We start from the raw sequence: 22,428 nt of genomic DNA on the forward strand, positions 1-22,428 counted from the left end.
CCCAGTTGCAATGTATGGCAGTGAAAGCTGGACCATAAGAAAGGCTGAGCGCCAAAGAATTGAAGCCTTTGAACTATGGTGCTGGAGAAGACTCCTGCGAGTCCCTTGGACTGCAAGGCGATCAAACCGGTCAGTCCTAGAGGAGATCAACCCTGACTGCTCTTTAGAAGGCCAGATCCTGAAGCTAAAACTCAAATACTTTGGCCATCTAATGAGAAGGAAGGACTCACTGGAGAAGAGCCTAATGCTGGGAAAGATTGAGGGCAATAGAAGAAGGGGACGACAGAGAATGAGGTGGCTGGATGGAGTCACTGAAGCAGTAGGCGTGAGCTTAAATGGACTCCAGAAGATGGTAGAGGACAGGAAGGCCTGGAGGAACATTGTCCATAGGGTCGCGATGGGTCGGACACGACTTCGCAACTAACAACAACAACAACAATAAATTATACAGCTTTATTTTATCTTATAGGTTTATTCATGATGTTAGTGCTGTAACTATAAATGTTTGCGTTTCTTGTGGGGAGGGTATATGATGACAAAACAATGTAGAAGAAAAAGAAATAGAATTTCTGTCAAATATGATTAATATAATTTTGAGAATCTTTATTTTGCAGACTTTCTTAATTGTATCAGCAGTGTAATGGATAAGAAAAATGTTGATACATCTGCAAAGAAGCCATCTTTGTTTGAAATATTCAAAACACAATACATCGAATCAGGTACTATTTGAATTCAAACTGCTTTTGGCTGGGGGGGGAGGTGGGAAGGGAATGCTTTTTTCTTTGCACACCAGCCAGGCCAGGTATGCCTCGGCAGTAGTGGGAGGAAGAAAACAGCAGCAAAAGTCGAAGAGGAGTCAGCAGAGAATCAAAAGAGCATAAATGGTGGTCAGATAGACAGGTGGCAGTTGCAGCGCCCTTGTGGTTGCAAGTGTGGATAGAGTGCCAAGAGTCCAAATTTTGACCAAATATTGGAACAGGTTGTAAGTCCCTTAATTCAGTACCATTGTGCTCTGAACAGTCGCTGAAGAAATTGTAAGTCGAGGACAGCCTATTTGAAGCTTTTTCCTTGAAATATGATTTACAAAATTACCTTTGTAAATAGTACATTGCAAGTTCATTTTCTATAGGTGATACAATGTATCTTATAGTAGATATTATTTCCTACTTGTTCTGGAGACAAGATTGAAATTATTTTGATATTCCTTGGTCTGAGAGGGGATAGCTGCTTCCCCAGTTTCAGAATGACAAGTTAGAAAAAGAGTTAAAGAAAACGTAGGAAGATTGGTATACAATTAAGATGAAACCGCACACTTAATTGTAGCTACTGCCAGGGTTCGCAGGTTTTTTCACTTTTTTTCTGTTATTGTCTGTGATTATAAATAATATTAATGTGTGATAAACCATAATTATTTTATTAATATATTATTATATATTAGCAAATATATTGAGAAGGAAAAGGTGGGATTACAACAGCTCCAGCAATTGAGCTGTTTCCCAATTGGCAATAACATATACATTCGCTGGAGACTTTGTTTCTCTTTCTAAAGCCTTCCAGTGATTTGGCATGGAGGTGAATCTTTCTGCTGATAACAGAGAAGCTTGTAGTTAGTTGTTAGTTACTTCTATGTAAAATTTAGTGGAAACAATTATTAATCTAGTAATAATCATTAAATTATAACTTGAAACATATATTAAATAATGCATTAACTGCTTTTCTTAGACCTAGGACCAATAAGTCTCAATTGGTTTGAAGAACTCAGTTCAGAAGCTCCACCTTATGATGTGAAAAAAACAGAAGACTCCTTACACAAAATTACGGATCAAAATATTTTCAAAACCCCAAAAGGGAAGTTGTCTATAAATAACTCATCAGTATCAACTCCCATGATTTTCAAAGACCGGAATAAAAATTTAAAAACATTTACTTCTCCTATAGAAAAATCAGCTCAGTCCAGTGAAGAAACAGGTAAGAAATAATATGTAACCAAAATTGTAAACATTTTTGCATGTGTAGCATTTACAAAATGGATGTAGTATGAAAATGAAATGTTACAATGCAGATACCTTTTCTATGGAAATTGTACTTTTCTGGCTATATAAAGGTCCACAAGTAGAAAAGTGACTAATTTGGGGGATATTAGGTGTCAGCTCAAACATTGTGGTTCGTATAAAGCTGGAATGTTGGGTTGATAATTATAAAACAACAGCTTTTGTCCTATCTCCATAAAAGCATGAAACAATAGAAGACAATTTCAACCATTTCTGGGTATAAACTGAAAGTGTATAGACCTGGATTTCATCCTGGATATATATTATCTAGTGTGTACTAGGTAATCTATATTTCAACTTTTTGCTTGCATCTGGAAGGCAACATTCATTGATCTAGGAACAGAGCATTTTGTTTCCTTCAAAACCTTTCTCTTTCTACAGTGGTAGATCAGTTTCAAAAAATCCTTTGAGCTAGGAAGAGTTGAGGTATTTCAAGGGTAGTCTGGCCATGAAGCACAACAGGAAAGGGATCATCCAGATTCTCTAGAATACGATATTTGGAGCAATGGTTCAAAGGACTTCTGTAAGTTGCAATTACGCTTGGAATGGCATAGTTGGGAGGAAATGGAATTCTCTGAAATTCATTTCTGAATCACTAAATGTTCCATATTCTTAATTAGTACTCTAACTTCTGAAGCATTTTCAACATTGTAATGTTTTGTTAAAATTATATTTAACATCTGTATCTTTAGAATATTCTTGGGGCTTCATATGTTTTATTAATCATTACTATTTACTCAGGACACAATGGCTCAGGGGTTAAAAACATTGAGCTTGAAAGCTGACAGTCGGGTTCAAGACCCGAGCGCCACACAACAGGGTGAGCTCCCATTCTTGCCCTAGCTTCTGCCCATCTAGCAGTTCGAAAGCCTGCAAATGCAAGTAGATTAATAGGTATCACTTTGGTGGGAAGGTAACAGCATTCTGTGCGCCTTTGGTGTATAGCCATGCTGGCCACATAACCACATAAAATGTCTTAGGATAAAGCCCTTCGGCCAAGAAACAGAGATGACGTCAGACACAACTGGACAGGAAAATCTTTATTTTTTATATTCACTCACTTTATTTAAAATATAGATTTGCAAAATCTCTAAACTGTTTTATAGATTTAATCTCTTGTGTTCTTTGAATATCATTCTTTAAGTTTCCAAAATGGTAATACCCACCAATAAGAAGAAATTGAAAGCAGATTCAGAGTAACCAAGCCAGTGTGTAACTGGTACTGAAAGGGGGGAAGTCCCATATTTAAATCCCATTTCCTCTGTGGAATTCACTAACTCATTCAATTACTATTGCTCAAGTGAACTTAACCCACAAGAGTGGGTTTTGAAGGATAAATAAAAAGAATAGAGATCCTAGTGTTTGCCATTTTGAGATCTTAAAGGAAAAATAGAATCTAGATGGAGATTAAGTTGAGGTAGGATTGGTGGTCTATAAATTTTATAAATAAATAAATCTAGTAATTACTACTATCAAATATTTAACTTCACTATTTTTTCTCATAAATTTGTAAGTTTTAGTTAACCAAATGGTTTTGCTATTTCTGGTAAAAAAATTATTTAATTTTATAGTCAAAGATTAAATTATGACATACACATAATATTAGTGACAGGGTCTCATTTCTATAAGCCAGGGGTGTCAAACTCGCAACGTCATGTGACGTGTCACAACATATCATGACTTTTTTCCCCGCTGCCGGCAATGGGGTGGGCGTGGTTTAGCCATGACACATCTGGTCCACGGGCCAGCAGTTTGACACCCCTGCTATAAGCAGTTTTAATTCTCAAGAAGGCTATTAACTTACATAGCTAAAATTCCAAAAGCCCTTAAGGGGAAGGAAAACTCTTCCATTTTTGGCTGAACTAGATCCTGGATTATTAGATTTTATTTAAACTGATTTAACTTAAAAGGGGGAAAGTGAGCATAGGCAAAGAGGGCAATGGAATTGTGAGGCTAGAAATGGTTTAAATGCTTACAAAATGGTTAAGTAACAAACTTACTTCCTGTAGACTTCAAGATTAAATTAGACAAATGTAGAAAAAAATTGGAACTATCAGTGAAAGAGGGGTTTTTTGCTTACATTTCTTTGATACAGGTAAAACTTTCTGTGAAATGCCTAGACTAAGGACACAAGTGGATGAATCAAATGAAGGAATGAAACTTTCTAGTTCCTGTGTCATTGCAAGGTGCATCTCATTTCTTTATCTGTGGTGCTGATGCAAATATAGATCTTGTCTATAACAACACACAAAAAAATTCCATTATTACAGCTAAATTTACCTTTTAAATCAAGGTAATATCACAGTGCTTGGGCATATTCATGATGATTTCTTAGCATCATTTTTTGGAAGTTATTTGCTATTGCCTCTTAGAGTTGACAAAGAGAGACTGACTAAAATCACTCAGCTGGCTTTGCATCTGAGGAAAGACTAGAATTCAGTCTCTTGGTTTCTAGCCTGATGCCTTTAACCAACCAAACTAGCAAATTGGCTCACTGCTACACCAGATGATTCTACATGGCAACAAGTGCCTCAGAATTTAGCTGTTTAAATTATTTGGTATATTGAAATGAATTTAGTAACACTGGTATGGATATATTTTCTGAAGGTATAAGAAATAGCCAAGCAAATTAGGGCACAATGTGTAAAAAACAATGTAGCTATATCTAGTTAACATTTATTTCTTTCAGTATATATTTCTCTGAACCTTTTTGCTGTTGCAAAACATCTTTTCTCTGACTTTTTCATGCAGTATTTTTGTTCTCCATTTCTAAGAATCTCTTCAATTCCATCAACACAATTTTCTGCTTTTTTCTCCCCACCCAACAAAAAGGGCAGAAACACATTCTTATATTCCAGTATAACCCCAAATAATTTCAATACTTTTATTTTTAATAGTTTTCATTCTGCTGGAGGATCTTGTTTAGTGTTTTTCACTTATTAAAAATGTTTCCACCAAATCATTCTGCATTTTTTTCTTATTTAATTTTAATTTTACTTCTTCTTTAAATATATATTTTTCTGACTACCTATTTCTTTTAATAGAACATATTTCCTAATTTTTTTTAACAATCATCTTCCTATATGCACCTATCTTGCAGCTTTCACTTCATTACTCTACCATTATTCTTTTTTCATACTCTCCTTTAGCATTACTCCATACATTTCTGAAGCATTTGTAGCATACTTTTTTCACTCTGTTCCAAACAACTTTCACATGTACTTTCATTATGTCTAATTTCCATTCATTCTGTTAGAAGATCAATTGATTTTCCATCACTACTACAAAGATTCATAGTCTTGTGCTTTATTTTCCTGCAGTAATTCAGTCTTCTTTTTCTTTTCTTTTTTTTTACATTTTTCCTTCTAAGGTTGCATACGGTAATAATCTTTCTTGATAGTTCTAAGTTATTGTATATCCCACATTCAGAACCTCTTATCATTCTTGTATCCATTATTTAAACAGTATTGGTCTTTAATTGTATAAAAGCAAATCAATTAAACTTTTCAATTAAATTGTGGATGTTTATGTATACATACAGGGATGCGGTGGCTCAGTGGATTAGGATGCTGAGCTTGTCAATCAGAAGGTTGGCAGTTTGGCGGGTCGAATCCCGAGTGTCGTGTAACAGAGTGAGCGCCTGTTACTCGTCCCAGCTTCTGCCAACCTAGCAGTTCAAAAGCACATAAAAATGCAAGTAGAAAAATTGCTACGGTGGGAAGGTAACACTACGGTGGGAAGGTAACAGCATTCCGTGCGCCTTTGGTGTCTAGTCATGCTGGCCACATGACCACGGAAACGGTCCTCGGACAAACGCTGGCTCTTCAGCTTTGAAACGGAGATGAGCACCGGCCCCTAGAATCGGAAACGACTAGCACGCATGTGCGGGGGAACCTTTACCTTTTACCTTTATGTATACATACACATGCACACATACACATGCTTAAACCATATATTTGAACAACATTTCCCAAGCAAATCTTCAAAAATATACAAATTATTATTTTCATTAATTTTTGGATCTCTGAACAGTCCAGTCACTTTTTCTTTATTTTCCATTTCCTATCTGCCCTATCCTATCTATATTTCATATTACCAAACAGGTTTTCAGTGAGAATGTTCCACAATTATGCCCAAACTCATCCTTGCTCATTTTTTATCACAATGTGTTGACAGGAACAGCTATCACTGAATTTCTATTTTCATATACACCAACAACAGTCCAGATTACATGGATCCATACCTTATTACAACATTTTAGCTATTTCATTTATAGTTAAATTTACATTTCCCTATATGTATTTATCAACTCTACAAGATCAGCTCACATTCATAGAGATTATCTCATTTCAACCTATAAACCACTTATACATACAGTACATTTTTCTTTATATGCCATGGCTGTCAACAGATAGACCCATTTTTGTAGAACATAGATTTGAACAGTTGAGGCTTTCGCCTACCAGTATGTTAGAATGGGAAAGAAATACATTAGCTAACTAATTTTAATCATGGCCATGTCACATTTACCATTATCTTTTAAGAACAGTGTTAATCAGTTTGGACACATTCTGATCTAAATAAATGCAATCAAAGCCTAATATTACCCCGCTATTACTCTAGTGTAGGTGCTCCGCAGATTTTGGTGCAAGCCAGTATACTGTTGCCTATATTCCACCAACTAATAAGTATATATGCTGCAATGACATACCCCTGTGGTACTTATGATATGTAAATTTTCCTAAAGAAAAATTCTGATACGTAAATATACTTCTGCAGAAAGATAAGAAAATAATTACCTTCAAACTATGATATAAAGTTATTCTTGCTTTTGGAGAAATTAAAATGACTAATAAAGGACTGTACTTGGTCTCAGTGCTATAGAATCAGGAGCTCTCAGATTATTCATATTGACTTTAAAATATGATTTTAGATGAGTTGGATGTATGGACATTGTTCATTATATTTTAAGTTATATAAATTAAAATTGTGTTTAAGGATGCTTTTGATTTAAATAACTATTTTTTCTTTATATTTCAGTCCAGTTGTACAAGAAAAACAAAATAATAATTATGGTAAATATTAATGTCTTTATTGCACTGAAAGTTGTATTAGTTTATAAATAGATGCTTATACTAAGAATTGATACCTTCTTTTATATTTTCAGTACTAAATGAAAGTTTATTACAAACACCCAAGATTTTTGAGGTAATTTTATTCTAAAATATTTTAATTATGAGAATACCATATGTTTGTGTGTGTGTGTAAATAGTTGTTCACTATATTTTAGGTTCAGACACAGAAATGCATCTCTGAGAGCTTGGGAGCAGAGGCAGATCCTAATATGTCTTGGTCAAGTTCATTAGCAACACCTCCTACACTTTCTCCAACTGTCATAATAGGTAATGAAAGTAACATGCTTATGACAAAGCTGTGGGGATAAAGAACAGTAAATACAGAGTAGCCACAAGGGAAAGACATTTTGCAATTGTAATTAATATAATTTATAGATTGTTATTGAAATTATTGTTCTTTTGAAATCAGTTGATAATTATTAGTCATATACTTATTTCATTTTCAATATTGTTAAAGAAGTAGAAATAGAATCTGGGGTATACTGGTTACTGTGATGGACAATAAGTGAGAAAATGCAATTTGAGTACATCATCAGCCACTTCTTCCTGGTTAACTTGGAGCCAGCTGCTGTCTCTCAGTCCACCATACTTTAATAGCAGGAATTATAGTTAGTTGAGTTCCTGAATGAAAGACTGAGTATAAGTAAATATGAAATCAAATTTATTGTTAAAAGTTTGGTTAAATTGAATAATTACAGGTCTACTACAAGTAGTCCTTGTCTTATGACTATAATTGACCCCAGACGTACAGTCATAAGTCACCATGGCGGGGGTTAAACTATCATGTGACCAATTTTCCAGTATTTTTGGAGAAGTCTTTAAGTGAATCCATTTTACTCGGTGGTTTTTCCTGGAAACAGGACTTAAATACCGGAAAACTGGCAAACAAACATCAAAAAATTGATCATATGACTGTGGGATGCTGCAAATAATCATGTGCAATGAGCCAGTGCCAAGCACCCAAAATGCAATTATGTGGCTATGGTTTGTGTGGGGGATTTGTCATAACTTCAAACAGTCACTAAATGACTGATTGTAAATCAAGGACTATCTGAGGAAAGATAACTAAAAGAGATAAATATGGTTAGATCTATATTTACACATAATTCATTGTAATCATTGCAAGGGGTTGCATTGCTCAAGCTTGATATACGTGCCAATAGTTTTATTAGAGTATTTCATTGTTCAGTTTATTTTATTAAATATGTTCTGAATTTTGGAATAAAATCCTCAGAAAGCTTCACTAAATACAAGTTTGACATAAAACATTGATTTCCACCAATGAGTCTCAGAATAGCTATAAATAATATGTATTGTCATTTGAATTGTAGAAAGAAGAAATGATTCCGTTTGTGGAACAAAGATCCATAATGAAATAATTGATACTGTAAGTAAAGAATCAGTATTTTTTGGTATTAGAATTTTTTATGTAGTTTATCAATTAATTTTTCATTGTTTTGATTTTTAGATCATGTATGGTATTTTTTCCAAATATGAGAAAAGTCTCAAGAGCAATAATATTAATAGGCAATCTTCATCAGGTGTTGAAATTTCACATGCAGAAATGGACAGCAAAATCCACAGTAAGCATTTGTCTTTTATTAGCATTTCCTACCTCTTGGTTTGCTTCTTTTTCTTTAAGATTTTTATTTATTAAATATTAGAATATGTTTTTAGGATATGGTATTTGTTTATTTTTGTCTAATAAATGAACCATAATTGATAATATTTTGGATAGCGGTAGCTTTAATAGGCAGCTTTGTTGCAAAGTTACATTAACAAACTCTTGCCAATCTGAAAGTACTTCTGAATCTCTTGCCCCACCCACATTCCTGCTGCAAGATAATTTATTTTCCTGTTCCTTGGCTATGTCTCCTTGCCCTGTTTCCCAAGGTTACTCCCATATACCATTACAGATGGTTAGTTTCAAACAGATATTAGATTTCCATGTACAAATAACTACCTTAATATTTCATAAGCCTTTACTTAGATTTTATGATTGAATTCTCATACAACATTTTGTTACCAAATTTCTATAGTGGGATTTTACTTCTGATGCTGTTGCTTTGCAATTATTTACAGATCTTGAAAGTTTTTTAAATGAGACTTTTGATAAGAATGCATTTCCGGCTAAGCTACATGGATACCAAAAGCCATTAAATGTATCAAAGGATGAAGATAATTATGATGGAACAAATGATTTTTCTCTGAATATTGCCAACAGCAGAGTTTTTCTTAAAAAAATAAACTCGGTTGAGGATAATAAAAAAGCTCTTTTTTATAAAAAGAATCATGAAGAACTTGAAGGAGAATATGAAATGATTAAGGCTTCTAACGAAAGTAGTAATGAAATAAAATATGAAAGAAAGTTAAAATCTTCTAAATGTAACCTGAATATAAATGTCCCAGAAATACAGAATGCAGTGAATAGAAAGAAGAATACGCCATCATCTTTGCTTTGTCCATGGTCTCAGTTGGACTTGTCTGGTCTTGAAATAACACAGCTTGAAAAAAAATTCATGAAGGGCATTAGTTCATCTTCTACCTTACAGGTCAAGAAAAGTTCTCCTGGTAGCCCATCATCTGTCGAAAAAGAATGCAGTAGTCCTAAAATAGTAAAATCATATATGTTAAACTCAACATGTCTAATACAAGATAGTAAGGTGAATTCTCCGAAAAAGTTATTCGTTTCCGAAAATTCCCCTTTATTAATTAAGAATGATTCAATGTCATTGAAACACGCTGAGGATGAGGAGTTTTCTTTTGTAAATTTTTCAGAGAATAATTATTTCTTAAAGAGCAGAACTGTAAGAGAATTCTCAGAAGTCCAAAGTAGTTGTTCTGATTTCTCAAGAAAGGATGAAAGTTCTTCTGGCCATCTTTTTGGTAATATTTCAAATCAAGCTTCTACTGATGACAGACAACACACAAAATCAAGCTTGAAAAATATTAGCTCACTTTCCAGTTTGAAAAGGCGGCCCAAAAAATTCATTTATCCTCTAAACAATTCTCTAGTTCAGCAGGAAGAAGGAACTACACCGAGAGATGGATCTCTTACTTGTTTTGTGCCAGTGTGTACAAATTTAGAAACTGGTATCTCTGAACTTTCTGAAATCCTAATCAAGAATGAAGGTACAATATTTATATTCCTTTGTGTATTGACTTCTAAAACTTAAATCTGAAAATTCCATATGTGTCTCATTGTGATTTCTGTTTACTGCATTGAAAAGGTCTACTAAAATATACTGTATATATGTTAATATTGCTGAAGTCATTTTCAGGTAGATAAAATAAGAAAGTATGGTTAATTGTAAGAACAAAAAAAATAGTGGAATTTCAGATACTATCAGGAGGCTTGTTTTGTTCTATTTGAGGCTTATCAGGTATACACAGCCCATAGAGCTTTGGGGTCTTAGTAATTGACAATTGACTAGCTTCAGATAGAATGAAAGTGATCATATACCGCCTCCTGCTGATCAATATCTGTAAAAATAGCACACCTTAAAAATAAAGGAATTTCCCCCCTTTCTTCCATCTCTGGATGGAGAAAGGTTTCTCTAAGAACTAATAAAGAGGAAGGTAGATTGAATATACCATTACAAAAGTAGAGTGTAATTTCAAATATTTCTAGAAAAAAGTACTTGATTTTGCTAAGAACATGTTAGGTAAAGGTAAAGGTAAAGGTTCCCCCGCACATGCGTGCTAGTCGTTTCCGACTCTAGGGGCCGGTGCTCATCTCCGTTTCAAAGCCAAAGAGCCAGCGTTTGTCCAGGACGTCTCCGTGGTCATGTGGCCGGCATGACTAGACGCCAAAGGCGCACGGAATGCTGTTACTGTATTCCAATTATTTATTGTATGTTGAAAAGATACACATTTTATTTTTAAAAAATCAACTCTACCATTATGTTCTATTGGTGTGGTTTTGTAGGAAAATCAAAATGAAAAACATGCATCTTGTTCAGATAGGTATGACTGAAAAAGATTTAAATATCTCAGAGAAAGCTGTTTTTTGGTAAAGACAAATATGTTGTTTAATCTATAAATATAAATGCATAGAAATGTTTTAATATCTGATGGTTTTTCAAATGTACAGGGAGTGCAGAATTATTAGGCAAGTTGTATTTTTGAGGATTAATTTTATTATTGAACAACAACCATGTTCTCAATGAACCCAAAAAACCCATTAATATCAAAGCTGAATATTTTTGGAAGTAGTTTTTAGTTTGTTTTTAGTTATAGCTATTTTAGGGGGATATCTGTGTGTGCAGGTGACTATTACTGTGCATAATTATTAGGCAACTTAACAAAAAACAAATATATACCCATTTCAATTATTTATTTTTACCAGTGAAACCAATATAACATCTCAACATTCACAAATATACATTTCTGACATTCAAAAACATAACAAAAACAAATCAGTGACCAATATAGCCACCTTTCTTTGCAAGGACACTCAAAAGCCTGCCATCCATGGATTCTGTCAGTGTTGTGATCTGTTCACCATCAACATTGCGTGCAGCAGCAACCACAGCCTCCCAGACACTGTTCAGAGAGGTGTACTGTTTTCCCTCCTTGTAAATCTCACATTTGATGATGGACCACAGGTTCTCAATGGGGTTCAGATCAGGTGAACAAGGAGGCCATGTCATTAGATTTCCTTCTTTTATACCCTTTCTTGCCAGCCACGCTGTGGAGTACTTGGACGCGTGTGATGGAGCATTGTCCTGCATGAAAATCATGTTTTTCTTGAAGGATGCAGACTTCTTCCTGTACCACTGCTTGAAGAAGGTGTCTTCCAGAAACTGGCAGTAGGACTGGGAGTTGAGCTTGACTCCATCAACCCGAAAAGGCCCCACAAGCTCATCTTTGATGATACCAGCCCAAACCAGTACTCCACCTCCACCTTGCTGGCGTCTGAGTCGGACTGGAGCTCTCTGCCCTTTACCAATCCAGCCACGGGCCCATCCATCTGTCCCATCAAGACTCACTCTCATTTCATCAGTCCATAAAACCTTAGAAAAATCAGTCTTGAGATATTTCTTGGCCCAGTCTTGACGTTTCAGCTTGTGTGTCTTGTTCAGTGGTGGTCGTCTTTCAGCCTTTCTTACCTTGGCCATGTCTCTGAGTATTGCACACCTTGTGCTTTTGGGCACTCCAGTGATGTTGCAGCTCTGAAATATGGCCAAACTGGTGGCAAGTGGCATCTTGGCAGCTGCACGCTTGACTTTTCTCAGTTCATGGGCAGTTATTTTGCGCCTTGGTTTCTCCACACGCTTCTTGCGACCCTGTTGACTATTTTGAATGAAACGCTTGATTGTTCGATGATCACGCTTCAGAAGCTTTGCAATTTTAAGAGTGCTGCATCCCTCTGCAAGATATCTCACTATTTTTGACTTTTCTGAGCCTGTCAAGTCCTTCTTTTGACCATTTTGCCAAAGGAAAGGAAGTTGCCTAATAATTATGCACACCTGATACAGGGTGTTGATGTCATTAGACCACACCCCTTCTCATTACAGAGATGCACATCACCTAATATGCTTAATTGGTAGTAGGCTTTCGAGCCTATACAGCTTGGAGTAAGACAACATGCATAAAGAGGATGATGTGGTCAAAATACTCATTTGCCTAATAATTCTGCACTCCCTGTAGAATAAAAATCTGTAATTCAGATATATAATTGTGGCTTCCCAGCTGACATCCTGAAAAAATGGCTTTAGTACAATATCATACTACAGAAATTTACAATATGTTTCTATTGATATCATTTTAATTAACATCCCTGTTATAATTAAATTTCTTACAGGACTAATTAAAAGTGCTGATAATCATTCCACAAAAGCAAGCAAGCAGATAGAGTCTGAAAAATGCTATACATCTGCTAACATGTTATATGAAACTCCAGGTAGTAAAAAGTCAAATATCAAACATAACACTACTGATAGTTCATCACTACTTGTAAAAAATAATATGAAGAAAGAAACTGTGATGTTTTCTAGAGATATTGCTGCTAATTATCAAACGGAGGCAGCTAAAAAAGGACTCCATGAAATCTGTGACAGTAATACTTGTGTGGATAGAAAGACTGATTTCCCAAATTGTAGTTCATCACAAGAAGCATTTATTGAAGAATGTACAGAGCCAATGCAAGTATCAGAAACAGAAAATAAACAAGTAACCTTGGAATTAACTGCACAATTTTTGGACAGTGGTATTCACTCAACAAAAGCATCAAAATGTAAAACTATGGTATTGGAGAAAGGAATGGATACAAAACTGTCTCCATTACTAAGTTTAAATGGTAATAAGCAGAGAGAGTTAGGATGTCTTTGCCATACGAAAATCCAGAAATTCAAAGGTTTTAAGACTGCATCTGATAAACAGATAGTGCTATCTGCTGATAAAATCAGAAAAGGCAAATTATTGTTCAAGGATATAGAAGATCAACTTCCTGAAGACTTTCAGAAGGAAGAAAAAGGTGCTATTTCAAGTAAAAATAAACAGGAAAATACTGAGAATTTTTCAGTTGGACAAAATGAACTAAACAAACATGCATGTAACTTTTTACCTGTTTCTGATTCTGTGGTGAATTCTATTCACTCAAATGATACGGAAATTTGTTTTCCTGAATATGACAATAAGTCTGTTCAAAATGTGCTTAAAAAACAGCACCCTGAAGAAAAACAAAATTTAACAGCAAGCCAAGTAGCTGAAATTATTGAACTTTCTAATATATTGGAAGAAACAGACAGTCAATTTGAATTTACTCAGTTTAGAAAACACAAGACTAAGATGTACAACAACACTAACGAGACTAGATGTTTTGATAAAAAATGTTTAAATTCTAAGAGTTGGAAAGATACAGGATTTGTGGACGATTTTGTGCAAAAGAATCCAGGTGATAATCTGTCCTTTAAGCATATAGATTCTGGTGTTTGTAATGTTGACAGACAAAGCAATGAGCAGGTTATATTGCTGAAATCAAATAGAAAAGAAAATAAATGTTTTGTCCAAGTTATTTCAGATCCCTTACTGCCTGATCTGGGAAATCATAGTTCAGTTAAGAACAAAAATGAGATTACAAGAAGAGGTACAGAATTAGCCAGCAATATGAATGGAATGGGTGAAATATTGAACTCCTATAAAATAGAAACTGATGGCTCAAAAAAATGCAATAGGTGGCATATGCCTATGAAAGAAATAGATATTGATTGGCCTCAGAAAGCCAAAAAAGGAACCGCTGGATATATCATACAAGATACCACAAAAGATACAATTGCTTTTGTAAAAGAAGACACAGAAAATAGGTTAAAAGATGTGGACTGCCGTAAAGATAGTGTTGTCCAGATTACTAGCACCACAGAAGTTAACTTGAAAATTATTCAAAAATATTCTGTACATGTATCAGAAAATGAATTGTTATCCACTAAAAATCAAAATGCTTTACCCGTACATCATTTTGTAAATTGTGGGAAAACTTGCTGTAACAATAATTGCCCAGAAACTTTGTCTGATCTAACATGCTTAGTTGAAGTTGCTAAAACCGAAAAAAATACTTGGAGTGATGCAGGTGCAAAAGAAAGCTTTATTTCAGAGCAAGAGAAAAAAGTAAATAAGCCGGGGGGAAAATATTTTCTACAGAGCATTCACACTGTTACTGATAGGAACATATTTGCAGAAAAAAGTAAGAGACTTAATTTCTTGATTGGCTCTGATATGCAGGAAGAGATAAATAGTATGTCATACTGCAAAAGGAAGACAAATGCTAGCCATAAAGAAGTTATCCCGTCTATGAAAGACAGTACAGAATTAAATCAGACTGAAATCTTTTTTGGATGCAACCATGAGAATGTCTCTGAAACCAGGGAAAAACAAACTAATGGCTTTCATACAGCTAGTGGTAAGCAAATTACATTTACTGACAAATCTTTACTTAAAGCAAGGCATCTTCTTTCAGAAGAAGCTCTCTTTTTTGGAAATATGAATAATATTGGTAATCTTATAAAACCTAGTGTTGAAGATTCAGTAAAAAAAAAAATTAAATTTGGAGAAGGAGCTGAAAAATGTAGAGAAATTGGACATTCTAAAGATAATTTTGAAGATTCTTTGGGTGTGCTGTCAAATACAGTTAGACAGGACTTAAAGAGTGGACTGGCCTTGAATATAAATGCATCTGAATCACATTTTAATGAAGGGGAAAAAAACAGTATTTTGGAAGAAGCATGTAAAAATCAAGATTCAAAATGTGATTTACATTTAGTGGATACTGGCACCTTACAGAAATATCCAACTAATGAAGAAACCTCAACTTCAAAACAATTGAAAGTTAGTCCAGCTGCATTCAGTTTCAAAACAGCAAGTGGTAAAGCTGTTAAAGTTTCTCCACAGGCATTAGAAAATGCCCAACAATTTCTTCATAAAAACTACAGTAACTTGGAATCTCACTCTGAAACAAATCAATGTAATACATTAGGAAATTCTTTGGATGCTTTTGGTAGTAAAAACTGCATTACGTCTGGTTACTTGAATGTACAGAAGTTGCCAATGGGATATTCAGATGTATCCCAGTTTCCTATAACCAAAGAATTGTGTAGAACGGCCCAAGCATTACCATGTGGTATGCCCATGTTGGACACTGTCTCTGAATCAAATTGTGCAACTTCAGATGAAAATTTTGAAATGGGCACATGTTTTAACAGCAGGGTTTCCACCAAAGGGAACTGTATATCAGATTTGTCTACTGATAAATGCATGTTTTTTAGCACAGCAAGTGGTAAGCCTGTTCAGTTATCTAAAGAATCACTGAATAAAGCAAGACAACTTTTTTCTGAAATTGAACCTAATTTATCAGATCACAATTTCAGCTGTAATGAGATACATTCAGTGAAGAACATGAATGCAACTGAGTCAGACGTTAATGCAGAAACTAATGTCAACATATCTGGAGAAACCTGTGGAAATGAAAATTGGATGACACCAAAGCATAGCTTGCTTTTCTTGGATATTAGCACCTTAGGAAAATCCTCAACTAATGGAGAAAATGACTCCCCTTCAAAACAGGTGAAAGCTAGACCAGTTGCATTCAGTTTCAAAACAGCGAGTGGTAAAACTGATAATGTTTCTCAGGAAGCATTAAAAAATGCCCAACACTTTCTTCATAAAAATCTCAATAACTTAGAATCTCACTCTGAAGCAAATAAAGGTAATACCTTTGGAAGTTCTGATGCTTTTCATAGCAGGGAGTGTATTGGTTCCAGCTATTTGAGTGTAGAGAAGATTCCAACGGAATATTCAGGCCTGTCCCAGTTTCCTATAACCACAAAATTCTGTAAAAGTGCCCAAGCATCATCTTGTGTTGTACCCAAATCAATGGAATCTGTGGCTGAATTAAGTTGTAAAAATTCAGATGACTTTATTGAAATGCACATGGGTTCTGATATCCAGACTTCCAACAAAAAGAATTGCAAATCAGACTTTTCTATTGACAACTGTGGGTTTTTTAGCACAGCAAGTGGTAAGCCTGTTCAGTTATCTAAAGAATCACTAAAGAAAGCAAGCCTACTTTTTTCTGAAATTGAATCTGATTTACCTGGTTATCAGAATTTTGTCCCAGATTGCAGTTATGATTACAACACAGTGACTTCTATACAAAAAAAAGTATTTCCCAGAGAAAATAAATTACATATATCCCAAAGAGAAAAAAATCCAAACGTAGAAGTACATTTAGGCATTCCATGTGATTTTAATACAGCATGTGGAAAACAGGTACAGATTTCTCAGAAGGCTCTCCAAAATGGTATGGGACTTTTAAAAGGATTTGATGATATGGGTATCAGTGTACGTGATTTCTTTGTTGATGAAAATTTAAATCAAACTCATACTTCTGCAACAAAAACTCCCATTGCAAAAATTAAACAGGAGCATGAAGCTAATTCATCTAAACCAAAGGAGAAATGTAAAACCAGAGAGAATCTGAATGAAAACGAAACTTCTAAATCCTTGCTAAATATTGAAATACCTATGTGCATCACTTCTGTTGAGAAATACAAGCAACCATTAGAATTCAAAAGAAGCTTTTCATCTTCAAAAGAAGTAATTGAACCTTTGATGATAAGCCGACCATGCCAAAGCAGAGTCAATACTAAATATGGAACAGAAAAGAATCCAGATTTTCTTTGTCCTGCTTATTCTCAGACTCCAGATAATTACTCAGATATAGAAGCCACAGAAAGTGCAAAAGCTTTCATAAAAGATGACGATTTCACTGATTCAGAAGTACAAAGAAATATTCAGAAGTCTATCTTGACAGCTAATAATTCTCTGTTATGTACAAGAAGTGGGAAAAGACATATGGAAAAAGAAAATACATTTGGTAAGTACTTTTTTGCTTTCTTCAGCCTTAACATTCATTTAAGGTACTGAACAGTGAACACTTCCAATAACTCAGATTGATGTTCTACATAATTATTGACTTCAGTGAATAAAAATCTTTATTTCAAAAAACACGTCTCAGATTTCTGTTGCCAAAGGGTTGGCAGTATAGCATTCGCATGAGTTTTAGTGAAGATTGATGGAAGAGTAGAGTAATAGCAGTAATAGCTGCTCTTATAAATATTCTACAGTTTTTATCCTATAAACAAAGTTGATGTTGAGAAGAAAAATATGCTGATAAGTTGGCAGTTATAGTATTCTTTCCTCCAGCTGTCCCCTGCACTAAACAAACCCTTTTGTTTAGTCATTCTACATTTTTCTTGGATAATGAGAAATATTCATGTGAAGAATTGTGAATGTGTAATGTAAAATTTTCACATTCCTCCATAATTCAGGTTCAGATGACTACAACTATGTAGTCATCTACACCATACAATTTTTAACAATTGTATGGATTTTTTTTTATCTCTTGCTTTCTGGGTTTTTGACCTCCCAGTCTGAAATTTTTGATAGCAAATGCCAAGATTAACCCAGGCTAGGAAACTAAAAAAACATTTTTTTAAAAATACAGTGGGAAATCACTCATCTATATCTGAAAAAACATGGAAGGTTGTATTTGTGTAATCATCAGGAACTGAGCTTAATTAGAAGTTGGGTTTACTTGTAAATGTTTTATTTACAAATATTTTGAAAAGTAATATTTATCTGTCTAGTACAGAAATACATAGTATCAATCCAAAATATTAATAGAATAAGCCTCATATTTTCAAAAGAAACCACTGCTATCTACATAAACGTGATTTAATAAATCAGTTAAATAGATGTTCCATAGAAATTTGTATTTATTGAATATGCATTTTTGAAATGTTCTCAGGACAACCTCCTATTAAAAGAAAGTTGCTGCCTGAATTTGATCAATCCGAAAAATCCAACAGATCATCTTTCAACTCTTCAAGAAGTTCTCCCTATGGTATTTTTTTGTTTTTCAGTCTATATCAGTCATCTCAAAGATATATACATTTTGTTTTCATTGGCACTCCTTTTCTTTTCTCGCTTGTTTTATAGTGCCTGCATATTTTTCTTGTTGATTGACGTGTGAGGAACTACAGTGTAAAAAGTGAAGAGATTGGTCCAGGGTTGTTGTTACCTGCTCATTCCATGTGGTGGCTGAAGCCTTAGTTTAACTTTCCATCAGAACTCTAAACCCCAAACATGGTCTGAAAACTAACAGTCCATCAGGCATATGGGCAGACTATTCAAAGGGGAGGGAACAGTACTTGAAAATTGCAGGCCAGCCTGAGAGTGATCTTACTAAAGCAGGTGATAAATGTTAATATCCTTCACATAACATCAGAAATGTCCTAAGATTAAACATTTTCAATGTGTGACCATTATGGAATGAATTAGGCCAAGGATTATGGTTGTCACGGTGGCTGTGAAATCCCAAATCGCCTCATAATTTGAGCAATAACAAGTTAGGAAAACTGCTATGGAGAAGTTAGTACAATTGCAATAGTCAAACTATTTCCCGAAGCCCAACTTTAGAAACAGGATCTCACCTCCGATTAACAGTGGAGAACTAAAGGCTGCTAGAGTTGCCACATAACTGACCACTCCATCCCCAAGGCTTGGAGTTGTTGCTTGATAATATGTTCTGTAATCTGCAGTAATCAATGCAGTGTAGTTATCAGAATATCTGATCAGTAATATTTGAAGATAAATTCTTTTGAACCACTTATTTCATTAGGAATTTCAATGTTGATGGGATTGTGGTTTCCCAGAGAGAAATAATGTGCAATCTGAGGGTCTTTCTGCTGCTTGAAGAACAGGTATAAGACATGGCCAAGAGGACTTTGTCTAGTTCTGGCTGGTACAACTTGTGACCTTTTTTGGCACTGGAGATACAGATACAGATACTTATGCTTTTGTCGCCTATCAGCTTGATTACTGTAAATTCACTTTGCATGGGACAGCCTTTGAAGTCCATTCAGAAACTTCAACTGGCTCAAGATTGAGTGATCTTTGTGGAAGTAATAGTATTGCCATATTATATTTTATAGCTTCGTAGAGCTTTGGCAGATGAAAAATTTCTTTAGTGATCAAGTGTAGGATTGTCCTTTGCATTTAGAACAGAGAACAGAACAGAATAGAATAGAATAGAATAGAATAGAATAGAATAGAATAGAATAGAATAGAATAGAATAGAATAGCAGAGTTGGAAGAGACCTTGGAGGTCATCTAGTCCAACCCCCTGCTTAGGCAGGAAACCCTACACATTTCAGATAAATGGTTGTCTAATGTCTTCTTAAACTTCTGTCTTTAAAAACAAGTTATGTTCCAGAACTCTGAGAAAAGCCATATTCCTATAGTAGTAAGTACAATCTTTAATATAGATATGCGAGCAGTATTTCAGATTAATTTTAAAATTGTGCCAGGGAGAGCATAATAGAAAAAATACAACCATGTTCCAAATTCTGCTTGCTTTTTCACTCGTTCAAAAGTGGGACAGGTTTTTTTTTAATGTCAGGCATAGAATAACATATCTTAGGCACCCCAAGGATCTGGCTTGCAGAATAACAGCCCATAATTGTTTTCCATCTATGCTCGCCTATCTAAAAGCTTCTCTCAATAAATGGAAGCTGATGAAAACAATTCTACATCCTAATACATATCAGGTATTTACAGCAGACATAGTGGTGATTAAGTTATACAAGTTTGACAATCGGTATTCAAATTAGTACAAATTTAACTAATTCTCCCCAAAACGTTCATGAGACAATTTTTTTAAAACTCAAGTAAAACTAATATTTATCATAAATATAGAAATATATATTCTTTTAAATGTCATTTGATTCATAGAACTTATTTTTATTTAGGTATAATAAATGACAGGAAAAAAATGTCCAACAAGATCTCTTTAAAACCAGCAATCTGTGGAGCATTTAGGTAAGAGTAGATTGTCATTTCATTTAAGGTTTAATTTTTCTTTAACACAGGTTCTTTTGCTTGTCCAAAACTTTGCCCAAAGGTCTAAAGCAGTAGAATATATGATGGATGTGAAAAATCTTAGCTGACTAGATTGAATTTTCTAGATCATAGTAGCAAAACCAGTGTACTAAAGTATTAAGAAAAAGTGATTCAAGGAGGTATAGTTCTATTTGATTTATTGAATTTTATGCTAATTGTATAATATGTAATTTATAAACCATCAAAAGGATATAATGAAGTGTGTGTGTGTAGAGAGTTTTTATTTCATTTAATTTATTAATCAAATTTACACTTATCTCAATTCAAGAAACTGGGCAGTGCACAGCAGTAGGTATTATTTTTTAAAAATGCATTGAATAATCTTTGTAACATTGTTTTGGAAACTACTAGTTTCTTATTCAGCATTAATATAAGTTAATCACCAGTAAATTAAGTATGTGTGCAATACACGGCAGCTTAATTGTGTGAATTTCCTAGTCAAAGAGAGGGAAGATAAAAAGGAATTCTTGTTAGTTTTCCATTCACATTCTTATAAAAATGTTTTTATTTCTTCAGTTCCACAAATGAACGACAAGAAATACTGAATCCAAATTTTAGTATTCCACAAGAAGTTATGAAAGCATCTAAGTCTGGTGGTTTTTCAGAGCAGTCTTCATTTAAGTCATTGGCTCAGTTTGGAATGATCTTAACTGAGGAAAACAAACCACAAAATCATTATTCAGGGGGAAAAACTACCAAGATCTTTGTGCCTCCTTTTAAAATAAAATCAAGAACTTCAGAAGGTGAAATAAGCAATGTCAAAGACCATCCCTCATTCAGTTGCAAAAGTATCAATGGAACTGAAGAATATAATCCAAAAGAAATTAACAAAACTTTCACTGAATCAGAAGAAGATAATTGTGCACGAATATCAGCTTTGGATTCAGGACGTAGTAAAATAGTTCAAGGTACATTGGATACTTCATTCTTCTTTTTATTTTGGCATGTATGTAATGTTACAATCATAACTTTTAATATCAAATACTTTTTTTAAAAAAGACCAGTGTTTAACCATTTTTTCCTACTACTTATTAGTTATTGCCAGGTCCATAATTATTGTCTTAAAACTCTTATTATGACAAAAAATGCCATTTAAGAAGCAAACATAGAACACATATACAAAATAACAATTAGACTTTCTTTTTTTTTATTAAAGAGTTTTACAAAAAAATTTTTTTACAAAACATCCCCAAAAACCACCCACCCCAACCACCCACTTCCCCCCACTTCCCAGAGCTGAATACAGGGTCATAAATATAATAATCATATTCTAACTAAAATTATCCATTATAAAATTAACCAAATTCATAATGTGCTTTAACATTGATACATTCAAATTATTAAAAACATAATAACAATAACTTAAACAAAAATATAATCAATACTAATACTAAAGTTAATAAAAATCTAAAATCTACTCGTAAGCTAAATGGAACTTTTTAGTCCCATATTTATTCTGAATATAATCTATCCATCTCCTCCAAACTGAAATATATCTTTCTTGCGAATGATCCTTCAAATACCGTATATACTTGAGTATAAGCCGACTCGAGTATAAGCCGAGACCCCCAATTTCACCCCCCAAAACTGGAAAAAGTTATTGACTCGAGTATAAGCCGATCCGCCGTTCTGCAAGCCTCTGCCGCCAGCAGAGGCTCGATCCGCCATTTTGCAAGCCTGAATACACAGGAATACCCTGTGTGGCCAAGGCTCGTCGGCAGGTCTCCGTTCCTCCTGCCGACCTTTGGGGAGGTTTGGGCGCCTCCCCAAACCTCCCCAAACCT

The 22,428-nt window shown here is 34.4% G+C and overlaps 1 protein-coding gene across 1 annotated transcript in view; it reads left to right on the forward strand.

Annotated features, from left to right (window-relative positions):
* Positions 1-640: 640 nt before the first annotated feature.
* BRCA2 (BRCA2 DNA repair associated) overlaps positions 641-22,428 on the forward strand; it is a gene marked incomplete at its 5' end in the record, with an annotated part of 50,343 nt that continues 28,555 nt past the window's right edge. Inside the window, 13 exons of the mRNA XM_081326566.1 lie at positions 641-719; positions 1,723-1,968; positions 4,147-4,237; positions 7,092-7,126; positions 7,219-7,259; positions 7,342-7,453; positions 8,518-8,573; positions 8,655-8,769; positions 9,269-10,318; positions 12,993-17,558; positions 18,492-18,587; positions 20,494-20,563; positions 21,161-21,552. Of these exons, the coding sequence (XP_081182692.1) occupies positions 641-719; positions 1,723-1,968; positions 4,147-4,237; positions 7,092-7,126; positions 7,219-7,259; positions 7,342-7,453; positions 8,518-8,573; positions 8,655-8,769; positions 9,269-10,318; positions 12,993-17,558; positions 18,492-18,587; positions 20,494-20,563; positions 21,161-21,552 (6,949 nt within the window). The remainder of the gene's footprint in view (positions 720-1,722; positions 1,969-4,146; positions 4,238-7,091; positions 7,127-7,218; positions 7,260-7,341; positions 7,454-8,517; positions 8,574-8,654; positions 8,770-9,268; positions 10,319-12,992; positions 17,559-18,491; positions 18,588-20,493; positions 20,564-21,160; positions 21,553-22,428) is intronic.

This window comes from Vipera berus (assembly GCF_964194415.1).
Source record: "Vipera berus genome assembly, chromosome: 4".
NCBI classification, from domain to species: domain Eukaryota; kingdom Metazoa; phylum Chordata; class Lepidosauria; order Squamata; family Viperidae; genus Vipera; species Vipera berus.